The sequence below is a fragment of the Mauremys reevesii genome, linkage group 2, assembly GCF_016161935.1.
Source record: "Mauremys reevesii isolate NIE-2019 linkage group 2, ASM1616193v1, whole genome shotgun sequence".
In the NCBI taxonomy this organism is placed as follows: Eukaryota; Metazoa; Chordata; order Testudines; family Geoemydidae; genus Mauremys; species Mauremys reevesii.
This window is the reverse complement of record NC_052624.1, coordinates 101788824-101807138: the sequence shown is the minus strand read 5'-3', so window position 1 is coordinate 101807138 and position 18315 is coordinate 101788824. Positions and strand designations below refer to the sequence as shown.

At 41.2% G+C, this 18315-nt stretch overlaps 1 protein-coding gene and 1 long non-coding RNA gene across 3 annotated transcripts in view; both read left to right on the top strand.

Annotated features, from left to right (window-relative positions):
• The first annotated feature begins 3756 nt into the window (after positions 1-3756).
• Positions 3757-6195, top strand: LOC120399383. Its single transcript, XR_005595120.1, has 3 exons — positions 3757-3906; positions 4241-4290; positions 4655-6195. It is a non-coding gene; the product is annotated as an uncharacterized LOC120399383 (long non-coding RNA).
• Positions 6196-10878: 4683 nt separating this feature from the next.
• TNS3 (tensin 3) overlaps positions 10879-18315 on the top strand; it is a 350809-nt gene continuing 343372 nt past the window's right edge. For both annotated transcript variants that reach the window (XM_039523944.1, XM_039523943.1), the window contains exon 1: positions 10879-11288. In XM_039523944.1, coding sequence (XP_039379878.1) covers positions 11190-11288 — 99 coding nt within the window. In that variant the 5' untranslated portion in view covers positions 10879-11189. The remainder of the gene's footprint in view (positions 11289-18315) is intronic.

Genomic DNA, 18315 nt, shown 5'->3' with positions numbered 1-18315 from the left:
GGGGAATTTCATGGAAAATTTTACAAGGGTGTGGGTGTGTGTGTGTGTGTATATATATATATAATATAAATAACACACACATAATAGTTTCACAAGTTAGAACTATCAGAAATATATTAAAATGGACTTTGTGGAGAAATCTTTTGGTCAATTCTTACAAATGAGGCATTAACGTACACAATTGTCTCCTCCACCTGATCAAAAGCTGTCAAGCTTTTATTTTATTTATTTATTTTTGCTCTAAAGCCCCAACCCAGTAAGCACTTTATGTAAAGGGCTGGTGAGAGAAACATCAATGGAACTACATTATGTTGGACTATGTGGTTCCATTACAATCAAAACACATGAAATCGAGTCAATTTTGCTGGAATTTTGTTTTGAAAAATGGGGACTAAAATAATGTTGAAATGTTCTGTTTTGACATTTTCTAATGAAATATTTTGATTTTTCATTTTAAAAAAACTGTTGTTTTTTGTTTTTAATTTGACACTATCTTATAATGCAAAATAGAAAAAGGTGGCATTGAAATGAAACATTTTGATTTCAAAACAAAATGTTTTGAATGACCTGAAACAATTTTTTCCCCATAATTTTCCTTCACTAAGAATTTCAAAACTTTTGGTTTTCTGTTTCGATTTGGAATGAAGCCAAATTGTGAAGTCTCAAAATCCTTCATGAAACAGAATTTCTATCATACTGCCTAACTTTAAACATGTGAATAGTTAATTCTAATAGGGCCACTCATATGCTTATAGTTGAGCATGTATCAAAGTGCTTTGCTAGCTCAAAGACTTAGTGCGTAGAATCAAGATTTACTAAATATCAATCTTCTGTTTACAAAAATCCTGAAAATGTGACACAATAGACAGGACCAAATAGTTCAGGATCATGTTGGAGGTGTTCTTGTGGCAATGGCAATTAAATGCACCAGGCTGCAATCCCACACTCGGGTCTGCACTAGCAGATTCAGTTGCAGGATGAGGGCCATGGAGTGTGTTCTGGGTATGTTTCAAGGTCTCACAATTTGGTGTGGGAGGAGGAAACCTTGGAAAATGAGGCAAAGTATGACTATCATTTTCCCCATTTCTGCAAAACTTGGTCATGTACATATTGCTGCAAATAAAGTGTAAACAAACTAAAAAAAAATTAAATTACATGAATTGTTTTCGGGCCCAGCTTTTCTGATCTTACTCTAGTATGCTGGATCTCCTGTGTTACCAGAGAATCAGCTGGTGGCCAGTTTTGGGGGTCTGAAAGGGATTTTCCTCACTATGGCAAAACTGGCAAACTGCTGTGTGGGCTTTCTCATCTGGCACTTAACATCCAGGAGGTCTGTTTTGGAGGGAATTTAAGTCACTTTCATGGGTTCTTGTAGGGTTGGTAGATTAGGAAGGTCCAGCTGAGAACCCTAAACACAGGGAGTTTCTTGGGCATTGGTCCTGAGTGTTGGTTTCAGTGTAACTGCACCTCTGAGTCCACCCTCCATGGTCTGCTCAAGGTCCAAGGCCTCTAGGCATCACGTTTCTCTAGGCAGACACCCACGTCCCAGTGCCTGCTGATCAAGATTTTAGGCTGCAGTCCCCTTGATCTGACTATGGTGATTCTTTCTTCTCGCACATGTCTGACAAACCCAGCCCTGTGCTCTTTAGTTTCCCTCCAAGGACAATGACAGTGTTCTTACCAGTGACCAGACAGCCTTCCTAAACAAAGTACCTTTATTCAGGGATAAAAAAGCAGACAGAAAATATATAAAAACAATAAAAGGATCTGCATGTGTAGTAAATGTACCAGAAGTCACCCATCATTCCTATGGGGACCCTGGCAGATTCCAGTGTTTCCAAGCCTTCAATGGGTTGGCCTCTCCTTGGACAAAAGTCATGTCTGTTTGTTGAATCAAAATGAAGGGCCCCAAATCTATTTAAATCCGGACTTTATATACTTTTTTCTCCCAGTCTCCTGAAAATAGATTAAACCAATCCCTCTCCTATCCCCTCCCCAGGTGTTTAGGCGTCAAAGGCTGGTATTTGCATAGCTAACCTTGGGATTTTGCATTAATCACACAAATACACATCACCAATATTGGTACAAAGGGTGATGACTATTCTGTGACTCAGACCATCTGGCCTATCTCAAAATAATGACTTTTTGTGGTTCTCATGATTTTAGCATAGAATATAATAATCTCAGGGTAGGCCTGTGTTCATCATGTCTGCCACACTGAGCATGGCAGGTGAGGAGGTGTGCCTCTGGATCTGCTGGAGATATGACGTGTATCTGGTGCAGTTCACCCCACTCCTCGAGACTTGCCCCTTCTGCAAAATGAGGAAGAGCTTGGCCCGCATCTACCTCAAGTATGCCAGGTTGCTCCTCCAGAACCTTCTACTGCATTTCTCCCTGTACCTTCTGCACACCATATCTGTGGCCCCACAAAGTCATCCCCTCCTGGCTTTGGCCAAGGTGGCTGTCCACCACACCAGGAGGTGGATACTGGATGGGGAGGTGCTCTGCGACTGTGGGGGTCTATTTTCACTCCTCACTCAAATCATGTGACCCTCACTCCCATTCCTGTGTTATCATTTGTTGTCCCCCGTATTTACTTGGGATCTGGGTTCAGTAACTCCTCCCCTTAAGGCTGGGAGGACAGACCTTCAGATATGGGCAGGCTTGCACCCGCCCATCCCGAATTCTCAATAGATGGTACAGATATGGCTCTCTTCATCTCAACTCTCCTTCCTCTGGTGAGGAGGGGAGAGGAGGTCAGACTTGGCCACTAGTCAGGATCCCTTTGCAGCCTTGAAGGTGCAGCCATGGCATAGCCTTCACTGTTAGGCTCTCTTAGGCTTTTTAATGTCATGTACTCATCACCCATAGCTCCCCCATGCGTGAGGGTACTATGCAGCAAGGAAGCCTCATTTCCAGTGCCTCCTACTGGCTTGCTGCCTGTTGTGAGATTTGTCCCTCTGGCCCTACAGTCCCTGTCTGCAAAAAAATTCTTCCTGTTCCTACCCAGCTGGGCTTCATCATCAGTTAAGCCTGGCTCCCCAGCCTGGTATGTTGTCCTCTCAGGCCTACACTAGCCCATTCAAGGTCTGTGTGGGGAACACACCCCATCACAGGCTTATAGTACTTCAAGAGCCTTGGTTCAGACTGCATTGAGACAGTCTTGGGTGGTTTACCTCAGTTAGGTATTAATTGTTTAATTAAGTTGCAGCCTCCAGATTTAATCAAATTCTGGCATTTGCCTCTGATTGCTTCCATGACCATATCAAGCATCCAGTCACATAAACCTTAATCCTGCAAAAGACACACACACGTGTGACTTCGCTAACATTAGTAGTCTCACTTGAAGGCTATTCCTGAGAACATCTTTGCATATAGCATGAGTGTTTTTAGATTAGGGGCCCATATCATAACATGTGGACTTGTTTCTTGATTCCATGTGTGGCAACTTCTCTGTGCAGTGTTTTGTCTCTTCTCTCCACTGTCTAAGGCTGTACATATTCCCTAAGATTTGGTAACCATATTGGTGGTTTGCTTTATATGGTATGAGGATCCCTGAATTTTTGTCATTCACAAGATAATGGGGCCCATAAAGACTTCAACCCTTGAAAGCCCAATAAAGTGCCTTCATTGAAAAGTAGGGTGAGGGATCCTCCACAGGGCTTGACAATGATTTAAAGCAGGAAATGCTTCTGAAAAAGGGATGTTTTTAATCATCTTTTTAGCAGTGGGAAGGATGGGGTGAGGGATCAGAAAGAGGTTGTATGTGGTAGTGTTTCTTCTGTGGAGTTTATTGCATTCTCTGAGTGTGCAGCTCCTATAGACTGTTTCTCATTTGCCCCTGCAGACCAATTATTTGCACATCTCTTTCTGAAGGCAAGCTACAGAGACCCGCCAAGTTTGGTGGTGAGTAATGCAGACCTGGCAAAGATGAAAACTGAGTCACCTGCAAGTATTTGGAATGCTGAGAGCACAGTGGGGCTGCTTAACAGTTCAAAATCTCTAGCGCCTGTCAAATGAAAATGTTACAGCAGCTGGGGACCATTTCCTGGTATTTCATTGCTGTTTTTTTGCAGTGGGGGAAAGATGCCTGGAAAATATTAAATGGATCCCTGAGGGCATATTGGAAAAAAATCAGCAGTTTTGCAGACAATAGTCAGCTATTGAGTGGCTGTATATTTTTATTGGAAATCCACCATGGTTATGTAATGTTTTCTTTCTTTCTTTCTTTGGATTTAAGGTATTTCAAGAGGCATGTTTTCTGATGAATCCTTTCATCCTTATAACACGGTAATTTTTAGGTGTTTGTTCTTACTCTTTGTGAGTGGCTAAAATGATATTAAATCAAACAAACTAGTAAAGATCTAGGTTTACATATGCAGTTTGCTTTGCCCTTTCATGACTGAGTCCCACTTTAAGGTTGCCACAAATACAGGGTATGATTGTGAGTTTGTGTATTTTGATGGGGTTTGTGTGTGTGTCTGTCTTGGGGTATGAGAAGTACTCATACAAAGCAGTAATGAGGGCATAATTAGAAGTGGGGAGTAGTGAGTTTGAATTTTAAGAGAGCCTCTTTCCCTTCTAACCTTTCCATGCACGTTCACAGGGATTATAAAACACGTGTTTCTCTATGTCTGTTCATTTTGTTTTCCAGATGCAGCAAGACTGCCAAATTGGCCACATCTGGCTGTCCTTTCACGACCTCCCACATTTTCAGCCATGAGAAAGAGAATAGCACCCTTTTGTACAGCACAAGGGACTGTCTATAAATACATAGCAGTTTAGGGACACTATGACTAGAACTGGGCAAATAGATTTTTGGTTCTCTGGCAATTGCAAAAAAAATAGTTAGATGTTTGGGTTTTTTTTCTAACTTAAACAATTTGGCAAAATCAGCACAAGTTCACATGCTATCTGTGTTGCCAAATCTGCGCTTTTCACCAAAAAATAAGTTTTGATTAAAAAAATTCACATAGTTGTAACTGTGACTGTTTATCTTGCTAAAATAATGAGAAATCAGCCCCTTCGGAAAAAACTCAGGGCTGATAGTTAAGGCTTGTTTGGTGCAGGGGGAGAGGTTAAGAGAGGTGGTGGAGGGAGAGAAAAATCGGTCTGTGTTGAGGTTCCTCTTGAAGTTTAAAGTTTGTCTAACTCCATCTCCAAGCTAACCTGAAGAGATTGGGTTATGTCCTTTCCTTGGGTTCAGTTTGTGAACCAAATGCTGCAGGATTGCTATGATCCTGGCTAGGTGCAGTACTTAGCTCTGGGTTGGGTTGGTTGCTTTAGCTTCCCCCTTCTAGATGGAGATCAGCATGGTTTTGATAAGAACTTCCATGATGAGAGGGATGATCTGTGTTACTCCAGATATGAGTGGGAGAGGGGAGGCACATAATGAGTATTTGGGATGATTTCCTGTCTTCTTCTTCATCTTAAACAAAGAAGGAAAAGGGGAGGAATCAGTTGTATTTTCCACCCTATCCCCTGCTTGCTTTGTATATAGAACACCCCTGAGTAATATGTGTGAAAGTGTTGCTTGCTTGGGTGCCTGTGGAAAGGCAGGCTTAGAAAGAAAAAACAGGCCCAAATAAATGAGGAGTAAAAGTGTAATGACATCAGTGGAGATACACCAGTATAAAATTAGTGCAAGTGAGATTGGAATCAGACCTGCTGTACTGAGGTTGGAATACAGTTGGAGAAGATTGTGTGTAACAAACACTGTTGAGACAAAGTGGATATAATTTACCTGAGCTTCTGGAAAAGTATCAACACCAATACTGACCCTACACAGATGGTCAGTAAATATGATACATTTATTGGAGTGATTGCAGAAAATTTGTCGCTAGTTTATCTCCAACTGAAGTTATTGGGAACAGATAGGGCTCAGCATATCCAAGCCGGTGTTTAGCACCTTGAAGGATAGAGCTGTTGGTTTCTTCATTTGCCTTGCTACTTACCTCAATGGGGCTGAGATGTGGGTTAACTAATGTTTGTACTGGCTGTTGAAAAATGTGAACTGTGTTGAGCATTGCTGGTATTTCTGTCTAGTTAGTAGCTCTAACCATTACAGCCAATAATGCCCCATGCAAAACACTTTTGACTGAGCTTTGTTGGCTCATAATAAATCATAGCTTTATTTCTCACATTTAAGGTTCATTTTCTTCTGTGCCCTGCCAGAATGAATGACGTGCCATTCTTTTCCTCAAAAGGAGTAATTTCCCTCATGTTCAAAGAATTTGTAAAATAAAAAACAGCCTCAAATATTTATTGCTATGGTTAGTTGGCGTCTTTTGGCAACAGGACAGTAGAATAACAAGACTGCTTGATGCTGAGGGGAGTTCGGTAGATGAGGAACAGAAGGCTGAGAGTGGCACAACTCTGAGAAAATGTGAGGAATTTAGGACTTGTTCCTGCTCCCAGTGAAGGCAATGGCAAAAATTCCATTGGCTTCAATGAGAGCAGTAGGAAGCCATAAAAGAATTCTGAATTGCTGCCGTGCCACCCATTTTTCTCTCTAGATGCTCCAGCACAGAAGCAGGGCTATTAAATACATTTCATTCTTGAGATGCTTGGTAAGAATAATGGTACCGCAAAGGAAAAGTTTATTTTGTTGAATAATCTCTCCCCCACCAAACGATTTACTATAATTTCATTAACGACTCCAGTCCAGTGCATTTCCTGGAGAGTTAATGGCAGGCTCAGTGCTAATGACTCTCTGCTTTGCCTCAAGCCATTAGCTCTCTCAGCTGGTCATTATTCTTCAGGAAGTGACCTGGGCCTCGACCACAATTACTTAGTTAATTTGAATTCATTGTGCATTAGAGCTTTGGTGTTTAGTGTCTGACTTCCCCCACCCTCATTCTGTTTTTGGTAAGGACAAAGTTGGAACCCTTCCTAAACTGTATCAGCATTGGAGGAATATTGAATAGTTAAGTAAATGCATGAAAGCAAGAAACTCTGAACAGTTTTTTTTAAAGAAGCAACTCATCAGCAACATTGTCCAGCTGTCATATAAATATAAGTACTTTTGACTAATAATATTTCCTTTAAAATTTACACACCTGGCTACCTAGTTATAAGACCACGAGCCTGACACTGTACCCATGCTGAGCAACCTGAACTCCTGCTTTACAGGAGTTGAGGGCCTGCAGCGTCTCACAAGAGAGGCTCAGCACCTTGTAGGAGTGGGACCTAAATCTAGATCTCCTGCACTCTGTGTGCTTTGCTTTTTACATAATCATCTGTCTATATTTGGGCCCAGATGCCATAATTGTTCGCTGAGCTGCACACACAAGCCAGAGAGGGTAGAACTCACGTTTGCTGGCTCCTGAAACAACCTTTGTTGTTATCTCTGTTAGCTTCTGTTAGTTGTAGGAAGGCTTAAATGGCCTCTTTTTAGGGTATATGTTGGAAGGTGAGTTGCTCACAAACATTTGGGGAGTTTCCATCTAGCAAAGGGCAACTGTAGTATGTGGACATGTCAGTCAGTACTTTATAGCTATAGCTACGTGTAAGCAAGTGAAACCCATGCTTACACCTCATTGGTCTCTGTCCAACTTTAATGGCTGGAGTACGTAGGGGTTTATAAATCTGATAGTGCTTTGAGCTAAGATGAATGGCTCTTTTAGCACAGACAACAGAAGCTCATGGTTTTAGATCTGTGGGTTTCAGGTTTAATCCTTGCTGCAGACAGGGATGTGACATTATATTCAAGTGATGTCTGAAACTTTGGCATGGGTCACTGAGGTTTGCTAACCATTTGGCAAAGCTAAGCCATCTTTGGTTGGTGGCTGGGCCAATTTGTAGTGTTGCCAAAGTGGTAAAAAAAATGGAAGTGAAAACTTAATTGAAATAAGATGGTAGAAATTACTTCAGAGCGGGTCAGTACTACTTTAGCTGCACTATAAACCACATATCATTAGTTACTGGGTAGGGAATTTAAATTGCTACATTGTCAAACTAATTTTACTGAGTTTGATTCTTCTCTCACACAAGCTTCCCCCCACCCTTGTTCTTCTAACATATTAGGGCAGAGGTGGGCAAGCTCCGGCCCGCAGGACCCTCCTGCCTGGCGCCTGAGCTCCTGGTCCAGGAGGCTAGCCCTGGACCCTCCCCTGTTGCTCCCCGTCCCCCACAGCCTCAGCTCACTATGACACCAGCACAATGCTCTGGGCAGAGGGGCTGCAGAGCCCGGCCTGACCCAGTGCTCTGAGCTGTGCAGTGGCTTGACTGGCTCTGGGTGGGTGGTGCGGCTGTAGCACCGCCAGCCACTGGCGCTCCAGGCAGCATGGTAAGGGGGCAGGAGAAGGGGGGGTTGGATAGAGGACAGGGGAGTTTGGTGTGGTGGTCAGAGGGTGGGGGTGTGGATAGGGGTCGGAGCGGTCATAGGGTGGGTAACGGGGGGTTGAATGGAGATAGGGGTTCTGGGGGAAGTCAGAAATGGGGGGTGGGATGACGCAGCGGGGGGGAAGTCGAGGCAGGGGTTTAAGGGGCAATCAGGGGACAGGGAGAAGGGGTGGTTGGATAGGGTGGAGTCCCGGGGGGGCAGTCAGGAATGAGAGGATGGGAAAGTGGGGGGCAGTCAGGGTGGGGGTTCCAGGGACACAGAGTATCGGGGGTTGGATGAGGCAGGAGTCCGGGGAGGGGGCATCAGGGGGCGAGAAGGGGAAGGGAGCTGGGCCACTCCTGGCTGTTTGAGGAAGCACAGCCTCCCCTAACCAGCCCTCCATACAATTTCCTAAACCTGATGCGGCCCTCAGGCCAAAAAGTTTGCCTGCCCCTGCATTAGAGCCTTCTTCATTTATGGTAAATGAGACTGGATGTTCTTTGTCAGAATCCCAGCTGAATTGACTCCAGCTGACTTGATTGGACAGCTCAACAATTAGTTGAGGGGGTTGACTTGGAGTATCATATAAAAATGACCTCCACATATATATTCCTATAATTGCATTTCAATCAATTTGAGGATAAGGTTAACTAAAGATTTTTTGGGCCTAAAGAAGTTTCACAAGAAGTAATTTCATTACTATGGTACCATACAAGCAAGCGCCCCATGATCTGGGTCTTCCCATGGCTCAGTGTTCATGTCACACTCCCCGTCAGTACCCAGGATGGGCCAGGGAAACTAATGATCCAACCAGCAGACCAAATTCGGTGATGAGTCCTAGTCCCGTGCCACCTGAGGGGTGTTTCACATATGCTAAGAAAGAAGCGCTTACACAATAATATTTTTTTCCATATTCCTAGATTTGAATAATACTTTTACTTAAAAAAAAATTCCAAAAACAAACAGAAAAACAATCCACCCTTTTTGACCTTGCCTCCTTCAATCTATTCTTTGTCTGGTACTAATCCCCTTGGGGGATTCAGTCTGTGTGACCAGAACATGCAAGTTACAACAAGGGAGACTTTGAGCACCTATTTTCACTGTGTAAGTCATCACAGAAACTGCCCCAGTGTACTTTGCAACCCTCACCTTGACAAACAGTCAACACATAAATGAGTTCCGACATCAGGTGGAAAGTCAAAATTGCTGTTAGAAGGTTTCAAAGGGGCCCAAGTGCCCAACACATACAGTCATATTTATTTCTGTGGGGATGCTGGACTCACTTAAGCAGAACACATGACATTCAGAGAATGTCTAGGCAATTATATTATGCCTGGAGTCATTTTATGAGGTGTGAGGCTGAGTGACTTGAGCTACCTTACAGAAGCATACAGTGCCTAGGACAATGGAGCTCAGAACTCAGGGCTTCTAGGCACTATTGCAAGCCAAATAAATAGTAATCGTGATACAAAGCTGTTGAATAGGATTTTTTTAATGAATAAATGAAAGAAAAGTTATTTTGAGTTGAGCCCTTAAATGAAAAATTTCAGTTCAATTAAAATGTTTATAAATGATTAATTTATAACCTTTTCTGACAGAGGGCATTGTGGGAAGGGACGAAACTAATGGCCTGTTTTAAGACGGTGTTGTTTTGACATAGAGTCAAACATTATTAGTTTGGGAAATATATCACAAAGTCCCACCACCATTTAGTTACAATCATCTTTATGGTATCGGAATGTCTCAAAACTTGAATTAAACTTCACAACGCTCCAGAGAGGTGGGGAAGTATTGTATTGTATATTATCCTTATTTTACAGAGGAGGAAGCTGAGATACAGAGAGACTACAGACCAGATTTTCAAAATAACTTAATCAAGTTTGAGTGCTCAGTTTTAGACACCTATGTCCTGATTGATTTCAGTGGCAGCTGCCAGCACTCAGTGCCTCTGAAAATAGGCTTTGTTTTCTAAATCTAGGGATCCAAAAAATTAAGACCTCCAAAATTGCATTCCCTTTTGAAAATTTGATTGGCACATGATCATGCTTGTCTTTGGCAGAAATGGAAATCAAAGCCCTTTCTCTGGGCTCCCAGTACTTTGCCTGAACCACATGACTATCCTTCCTCCCCATTAGCAGCTAGAATCATTTTGCAGGCAGGAAAAGTAAGTTATGTTAAAAGCCAAGGGGAATTAATTAATGTACACAGGCAGAGAGACTACACAAAGAAGCAGGAAATTCCTCCCTTTCTAAAATTGTGCTTTCAAGGTCCTTCTTAGTGTCGACTTTAAATAACCATTATTTGCTCTCGAGTTACTTTGGTATTATCAGCTTGCCTTAGTGACAGATTGCTGGATAGCTCTCTTTTCTTCTTTCCAAAAGGAGCACACCCTTCAAAACAGACTGTTTTCCAAGTTATTAGTTTCCCTGTTATTGTATCCATACCATTCAGTGATCCAAAAACCCTCCCACCAGGATAGGAAAGGCTAAGTTTCCCCAGCTGGAGACACAGCTTTAGACACTAGCACTCCTATTTGTTGTCCCAGCCTCCGAGGGGGCACAATGTGGCCAGCACGGGATTCTGATAAGAAAAGGGAAAAGGCAGAAAGGCAAGGACTTTGAGAACAGCAGAACCGGTGAGGGCAAAAGGGCTTCAGCTTGCCTCAGCTCCAAGAAGCAAAAGGTCAAGTACAGGCAGATTTTGGCTCACATTTGATGTTGACTCTCAGCAAAGGGTCGCAGGCTCAAAGCAAATTTGGGGCTGCTTCTTTAGAAAGAGAGCAGAGAAGTGGAGTTGATGGGTCCCATTCACTGAACTGGATTAAAGAGGCTGAGGCTGCAGGTATATCAGGTGCCAACAGTGCCTGATGGGCTGTAGAGTAAGTGTGGCTTGCCTGGGGAATGAATTTTGCACAGTACCACTGGATCATCATTTGATACAAGACGAGGCCGAGATCATGATTCAGGTATGTAGAATCTGTATATAAATCCGAAGAATTAATATAGCCGAGGCTGGGGGTTGAGGGGAGAGAACAGGAGACTGCCAGATTACTTTGTGCTCCCAGCACGGTTTAAAGCTGCAATTGTCCTTTATTTCTAACTCAGAGATCCTATAGTCTGCACATGATTTATTATTATGTGGTTCTGTACAACAAGGTTGGGTGTGTGCAGCAAAAGTGTTTTAATTAAAGAAAACAGAGAAGTCCTGCTAAAGTCTGAGGTGCTGAAATCTATCCCGTTCCCTCCATTATGTCTGCACATAAAGAAAAAAAATCCATTTTAGTATCCAGTAGTCAGGGTCCAAACTCAAATACAAAATCTACAAGAGAACTTTTTTAATCCACAGTAACCACAGGAAGACACATTGTGGGTTACCAAATTCTGTGGTTTAGTGAGCAAACAAAAAGGCAATTAAAAGACCTCCAGGAATATTGCATAAAGCAACTGTACTGTTATACAAAGCAATACATTAATGAAACCATTGTATCTGTGACTGTGGTAACTTGAGCATTATGTGGTAGCATGTCATTCATTGTAACTATATGATCACCTACAAGGCAAAAGTTGCAAGCAGCAAATATGTGTATTCAGTTTGGCTGTGGGCCAGTTGCCTAGTTACGGAAAACAGCTTGTCAGTTGGCTGATGTATGAACACTAGAGAATATGTGGATAACAACCGTCATTTAATTTGTTCATAACATTTAATAAAGCAAAAGGTTTGGGCATGCTTGTGGGTCCTTTGATTTCTTTTCTGTGTGCTTTGTGACTATTATTGATGAATTCTTAGCATTGTAGAATAAAGCTGACATGGCTTCTAACTGAAGATGAAAGTTTCCTTCTAACTGATTTGTGGTCTGACCCACTTCAAAGCTTGAGTGTTCCATTCAGCAATAATAATGTTAATACATGTATATTATTCTCCTATTTACCATAATGTGCTGGTTTGAACGATACTTGTCATACTTTTTACAAGGCCTGATTCATCTACGCATCATGGTTTCACCAGTGCATCTGCCAGTTTCAGTGGAGTTCCACTGGCATAAAACTGAACCCAGTGGTACATTTGGCCCACTCTCTCTTCAGTTATTCAACATTATATTTTTTAATGAAATATGCATTTGAATTGCAATAGATTTGTGTGGAAACTATGGCAAGGATAACTGTAAATACAAATGGGTGGATCATTTTGGATTACATGACTTCACTTCACTTCAAACTTTTTTTGTGAAAAAGTTTGTTCAGCTTTTTTAAAAAAAAATAATTTTTGTGCTCCCCTTGACTTTCTGGATCTCGACAGGACTGGAAGGGAAAGCACCAATATTTCAGGAGACAGGGTTATTTCTTAGTAGTTCAGGCACAATCAGGTGCTGGAAATACCAGGAGTCTTAGTAGAAATCTTGTTCTTAGGAGAGTTTCAGCCCAACTTTGCAGATTCTAGAGGTTCAGAGAGCAAACCATATTTTTGGTTTGCTAACCACACTAACACTCTGAACCTTTGAGGATTGCAGAGTAGCAAATCTTCGTGTCTTCTTCCATGTCACTCTAGAGGGTATGTCTGCAGTGCAAGTGAAAGGTGTGATGGTAGCATGGGTTGGCATACCTGTGCAAGCTTTATTCTATCTAGCATGGATAACAATGGCAGTGTAGATATGGTGGATGGGCTGGTAACCAGGGGATATACCCAAGGTCCCTGGAGGTCTCTACGTCTCTCCTGTTAAAGCTGTGCTACGGTGTATAAATAATCAAATAGTCATTGGAGCAGGGACTTGAACTTTAGCCTGTCACTTCCTAGGTGAGTGCCCTAACCACTAGGTGATAGTCTTTCTCATTTGCTTTCCTTAGCCCAATGATCATTCATTGTCATTATGATTTGCCCCTATGAAAGATAATGAATAGTTTATTGAGCCAGGGAAAGAGCATTCTTGAGGCCAGGAAGGAATTTCCCTCCAGGTGGTATAACATTGGACAAATGACCATGTGTAGTATGGGCTGATTCTTCACATCAGCCCATGTCATAGGAGCTCTCTCATGTCATAGGAGCCGTCACCTGAAAATCACACTTTGATGCAATAGGAAAAAAATGAGACTAGGAAAAATTATGTTAAATATTTTTTACACATGAAATTATGTAAAAGGGGCTTTGTAACACAGGGGCTAAAATATCTCCAACAAGTCAGGACAGAATTTAGATGCCATGCCTTGAGATGGTTTCATCATAGTATCATGACATTTAGATCTCTTGCATGACACAATTGCTGCACTTGGGCTTCAGAGAACCCAATCTACTCCACCTAGACAGGAGGCAGAGCTGAACTCTAGCATGATCCAGTCTACTTTAATCCTTGTGGTCCTGAGCATATACTAAGTGTTTACTGTATGTTTAAAAATTTACAAATCTTCTGGTTGCACCTGCTCAGTAGTGACTTATGACTATGAGAGTTTATCAGCCAAGATTTACAAAGATTAGATCTGGACTGAGCATGCTTCATCCCCTCAACTCCTACTTGTGCCTGGACTGGTCATGTGACATCCCCATAAAACAACTGAGCATGCTCCATTGTGGAGCTGCAAGGACAGAGCAGGACTCCACCACACTAAAGAATCATTTAGACTTAAACAATTTATTAAGTTGTATGAAAAACTGGGCTTGATTCTCTTTTCATTTAGACCAGTATAAATCAAGAGTGACTTCACTGAAGTGAAATTACATAAGAGACAGGAATATCAGGGCCAATAATTCTTAAAATATTTGTTATAATATGAGTTTGAAGGAGGGAACAGTCTATGTAGCTCACAAAGGCTCCAACGCATACTGCTATTATGCAATGAAAAACGCACGAGTCAATGTGTTAACCTCATTAGCTTTTGTTCTATCCAAAAGACTAAAAAGAATGGATCAAAATGCAGAAAGTAAATATTTTTTAAGATTCTGTATTTGTGTAACGTATCAGAGGGGTAGCCGTGTTAGTCTGGATCTGCATATTTATACCTGCCTCTGGAAATTTCCATTACATGTGTCTGACGAAGCGGGTATTCACCCACGAAAGCTTATGCTCCAATACGTCTGTTAGTCTATAAAGTGCCACAGGACTCTTTGTATTTGTGTATTGATTTTAATCCTTCTCTTCCAACAGGATGATGTTCAATTAAATGACTACCTGAATTGACGCTACTTCTGGCCAACCTTATAAACATTCCAGTTATGACTGTAACTAATTAACATCACTACACTATTTGCAGTACACTTTAGGTATTTCCTATATGACTGTACAGAAGTGCCATGACTATTGCTGTAGCAGTATCTGATGGCAAAGTCACGATTTTAAAGTTTTGGGTTTTTTTAAGAATGGCCCGGTATTGTATATCAATTATGTATTGCCCAAGACTCTCCATGGTGGTTCTAGGTTCAACTTTGGCCACATTGTATGCTGGGCAAAGCCTTTTGATGTCTTTGTAGTTCAAGATGAATACCACTCATAGCAACTCAAGGGAGAAATTGTCTGATTGAAAAAAGCCTCAGAAACCTTCTAGTCTGCTCGTCACAGCTGAGCTGAAGTCAAAATTTGAGCTGCAAGGAGGTTACAAAGGTTTGTATTCAGCAGATATTGCCCTTGGCCCATGCACATGAGGTTGATAGTTATGACAGCCACAGGTCCTGGTACATGCTATTACTTACCTGTAAAATGTCATTGGAAAAATTCTGACTGGTGTTCAGGACCATAATGTTTAGTGAAACAGAACCATGCTACGGACCACTTGAATTCCATTTAATTAATATGCCCCTCACTTGCATGTTCAGATATAGGAGACTAATGGAACTATTTATTAAAACTTTTTTAAAGCAATTTCTTCTAAATCATTTTCCTTTCGTTTATGCATAGCTTTATTTCCTTCTATTGCTCTTGTCCATCTCACTTTCATTCCTTTTCTTCACAGTTCAGACAATATCAATATTAGCCATTTACATCCTTGTCTCAGAAAATGGTGAGAAAATGAGCCAGAAGCTAAGGAAGAAAAAATGTAGACTTGGCTTTAATGAAGAATTTTTAATACTGGGTCTGATTTTGATATTTTATAGTGTCTATTTAAGTCAGTGGAATTACACTGGTATAAAATCAGCTTGAATTAGATCAGGTTCAATATGAGATATTAGTTGGATTAAAGTAGTAGGTGCTGGTTGACAGTTTTCTGACAGAATATTTTTCAACTGGAAAATGCCAGTTCATTTAAAGCATAATGTTTTGCAGAAATGTTTCTGTTTTGACTAAAAATTTCCTTGAAAAATGGAAAAAATGTGTTACAGTAAGATCAAAATGTTCAGTTTTGACTTTTTTTAATTGAATGTTTTTCCCCATTTTGAAACAACTTTTCATTTCTTTTTTTTCTTCAAATTTTATATAATATAAAATAAAGTCCAAATCAGAATGAAACTTCTCAATTTAATCAAACTGGAACATTCTGATTAACTCAAAATGAGATCTTTCTTTCTTTTTCTTGAATAACATTTAATAGGACATTTTGAATTTTTCTTTTTATTCTATTTGAAACAGAATTTAAAAAAAATCACCGGTATTATGTGACGTAAAAGACCTGGTTTTCACCCAGCTCTAGAAGTAATAATAATGAATATTTTCAGTACATTTCACCCAGAGCTCTCCAAGTACTGTACCGAGGTGGAAGAGTATTGTTATGGCAGGACTCACCAGATGGCATTGTTTCATGTCTTTATAGGTTCTTTTTCTGAGCATGCAGACACAGTACAGTTCTTGAAGAAATTATGTATTTTAGAGATTTTTGTGTGATCCAGGTTCTTTTAAGGGAGTTGCGGCAAACAGCTACATCTCTCTCACTGGAGTCAATTCTTGGGGCAGAGCTGCTTCCTGGGAACTGGGCATTGGTGTTTGGACTGAGTTACTTGAAAGAGGGCTTTGCCTGCATGAAGTTTGTGAGCACGTAGTTTAAGCACTGGTGTGTATCGTGTTTTTTAAAAAAAAAAAAAGTTACAGTAAGAACATGCTCAGAGGCCATGTCACTGATTTTTTTTTTTTCCTCCAATGGCAAACTGACCTGCATGGTCCTAACATCTGCCATCAGTCAGCATAGGGTTGACAACATTATTCTAGTGTTATAGATGTGGAAACTGAAATGCAAAGAATGGTAGTTGGTGGTAGAAAAAGGAATAGAATCCAGGTTACCTAGCCCTAAGTCCAGTGCCTTCCAAAGTAATGGGTAGTCCTGCAAAATGTGGAGAAAGGGGTCAAGTTAGGGGTAGCCCATATCATTCACTTTACTGGGCCTGTTAATGTTGAGTATGGGCTCAGGCAGATTCATATTCAGCAAATGCAGTTATGTCTTATTGACTTCAATGGGACTTGAATATGAGTTTAAAACTGAGTACCTGCTTAAGTGCTTTGCTGAATTAGGGCCTTAGCGCAAGAGGTCCAGAGTTTAATCCCCACTGATGACCCACAGTGAGTGGTCGTCACACAAATACCCTCCTAATTAGCTCCCATTATAACTTCCTACTACTAGAAAAATACCTGATATTTCCCTTAGCTGCATTTCTGCCTCAGATACCCTAGTTGGGCAGCATTCCAACCTGCTGTGGCATCTCTTCTCACTGGTTTGATTTAATGACTCCCATAACGCCCATGTGTGAAATTGTACCTGTGATTTTTTGTTTTACATGAGTTCACTTGTGTTTAAACCTTCAGCCCATGACTTGATAAATAGATAAAGTTCTTTTACTTTACTCTTGTGCCCTTTACACTTCTCTTTTTTTTCTTTATCCTTGCAACTGTTAGGACACTTGTAGTCATCTTTCTTTTCCTTATGCTTCTCTGTCCCACTCAGCAATGTTTTTCTTGGTCTACATTCTCCAAACTGACAAATGATTTGGGGAGCCTAGGTTGATACATTTTGCAGTGGCCTTAGGCATTTGGGTGCTTAGCACTTACTGAAAACCAAGCCCCTTTTAAGGTTTGGGTGTAAGAGACCTACATTTTCATGAGCATTTGCACTTGCTGTGTTGAGAAGTGCAGGATCAATTTCCATAGAGGCAAAACTTTCACCTGCAAGATCACAGGATCAAACCCTCATTAGAAAATCTGCAAACCCAATTGTGGCATTAGAATAGAGGTGCTGGTTTCTGTGTAAAACTCACATTTATCTAAGAAAGGCCCAGTGCTCATTTGTAGCTCAATACAATGCAATACCGGGTGATAATGACTTTCCAAGTTGCAGGAGGTCTGAAGTGGGAGCTTCAGGATGATGATACTCTTATTCTGCTTCATAAATTCAGAAGCCCTGCAGAGAGCTGGACCTGTGCTCTAGTTTTGCTTTTCATATTTAGCAAGAGACTGTAGTTCACAACATGCTTGGTGGTCACCGCCCTATATGTAAATGGTTTTGGTTTTTTTTTTAAGTTTGAAGCCAGTTCAAAAGTATCCAAGAGATTGTGGGAGCCAGTGTGATGCCCTCTCTCTATTTATTTATTTGAATTTTTATTATCCAGGCTTGACAGTTGGTAGAGAGGAAGACTTGCTGTACAGTGAATCGGAACTACTTAATGACAAGCCTGAACCCCCACTGGCTGTAGGCTTGAACTGCCTTTATGTAATGAATTCATTTTTGTGACCTGTGACTTTCTGTAATTTATAACTTGTAGGAAAAAGCTTTCCCTGCCAAGTGAACAAAAAAAAATTGTTAAATGGGTTTTTCTAAAGACTGCTAAAGTGTAGCATCGTGTCTTGATTCCTGTCTCTTTCCTTCCTCTGCCCTGCCCCCCTTTTTAATGCAAAAAGCCAAAATAAACAGGATTAGATTTTCCCCAGTCTTTGTTAGACATTATTGTGCATTCCAGCTGTGTTTGCTCAGGTTACAGTGGTGAAAAGGAAGCATGAGCCTGCTAATGTGAAGTGTGTGCGGGACTGCGCTCAGTGTTTGCAAAGGGTAGGGATTCCCTTTGTCTTGCATTATGTATGGCTGTCCCTC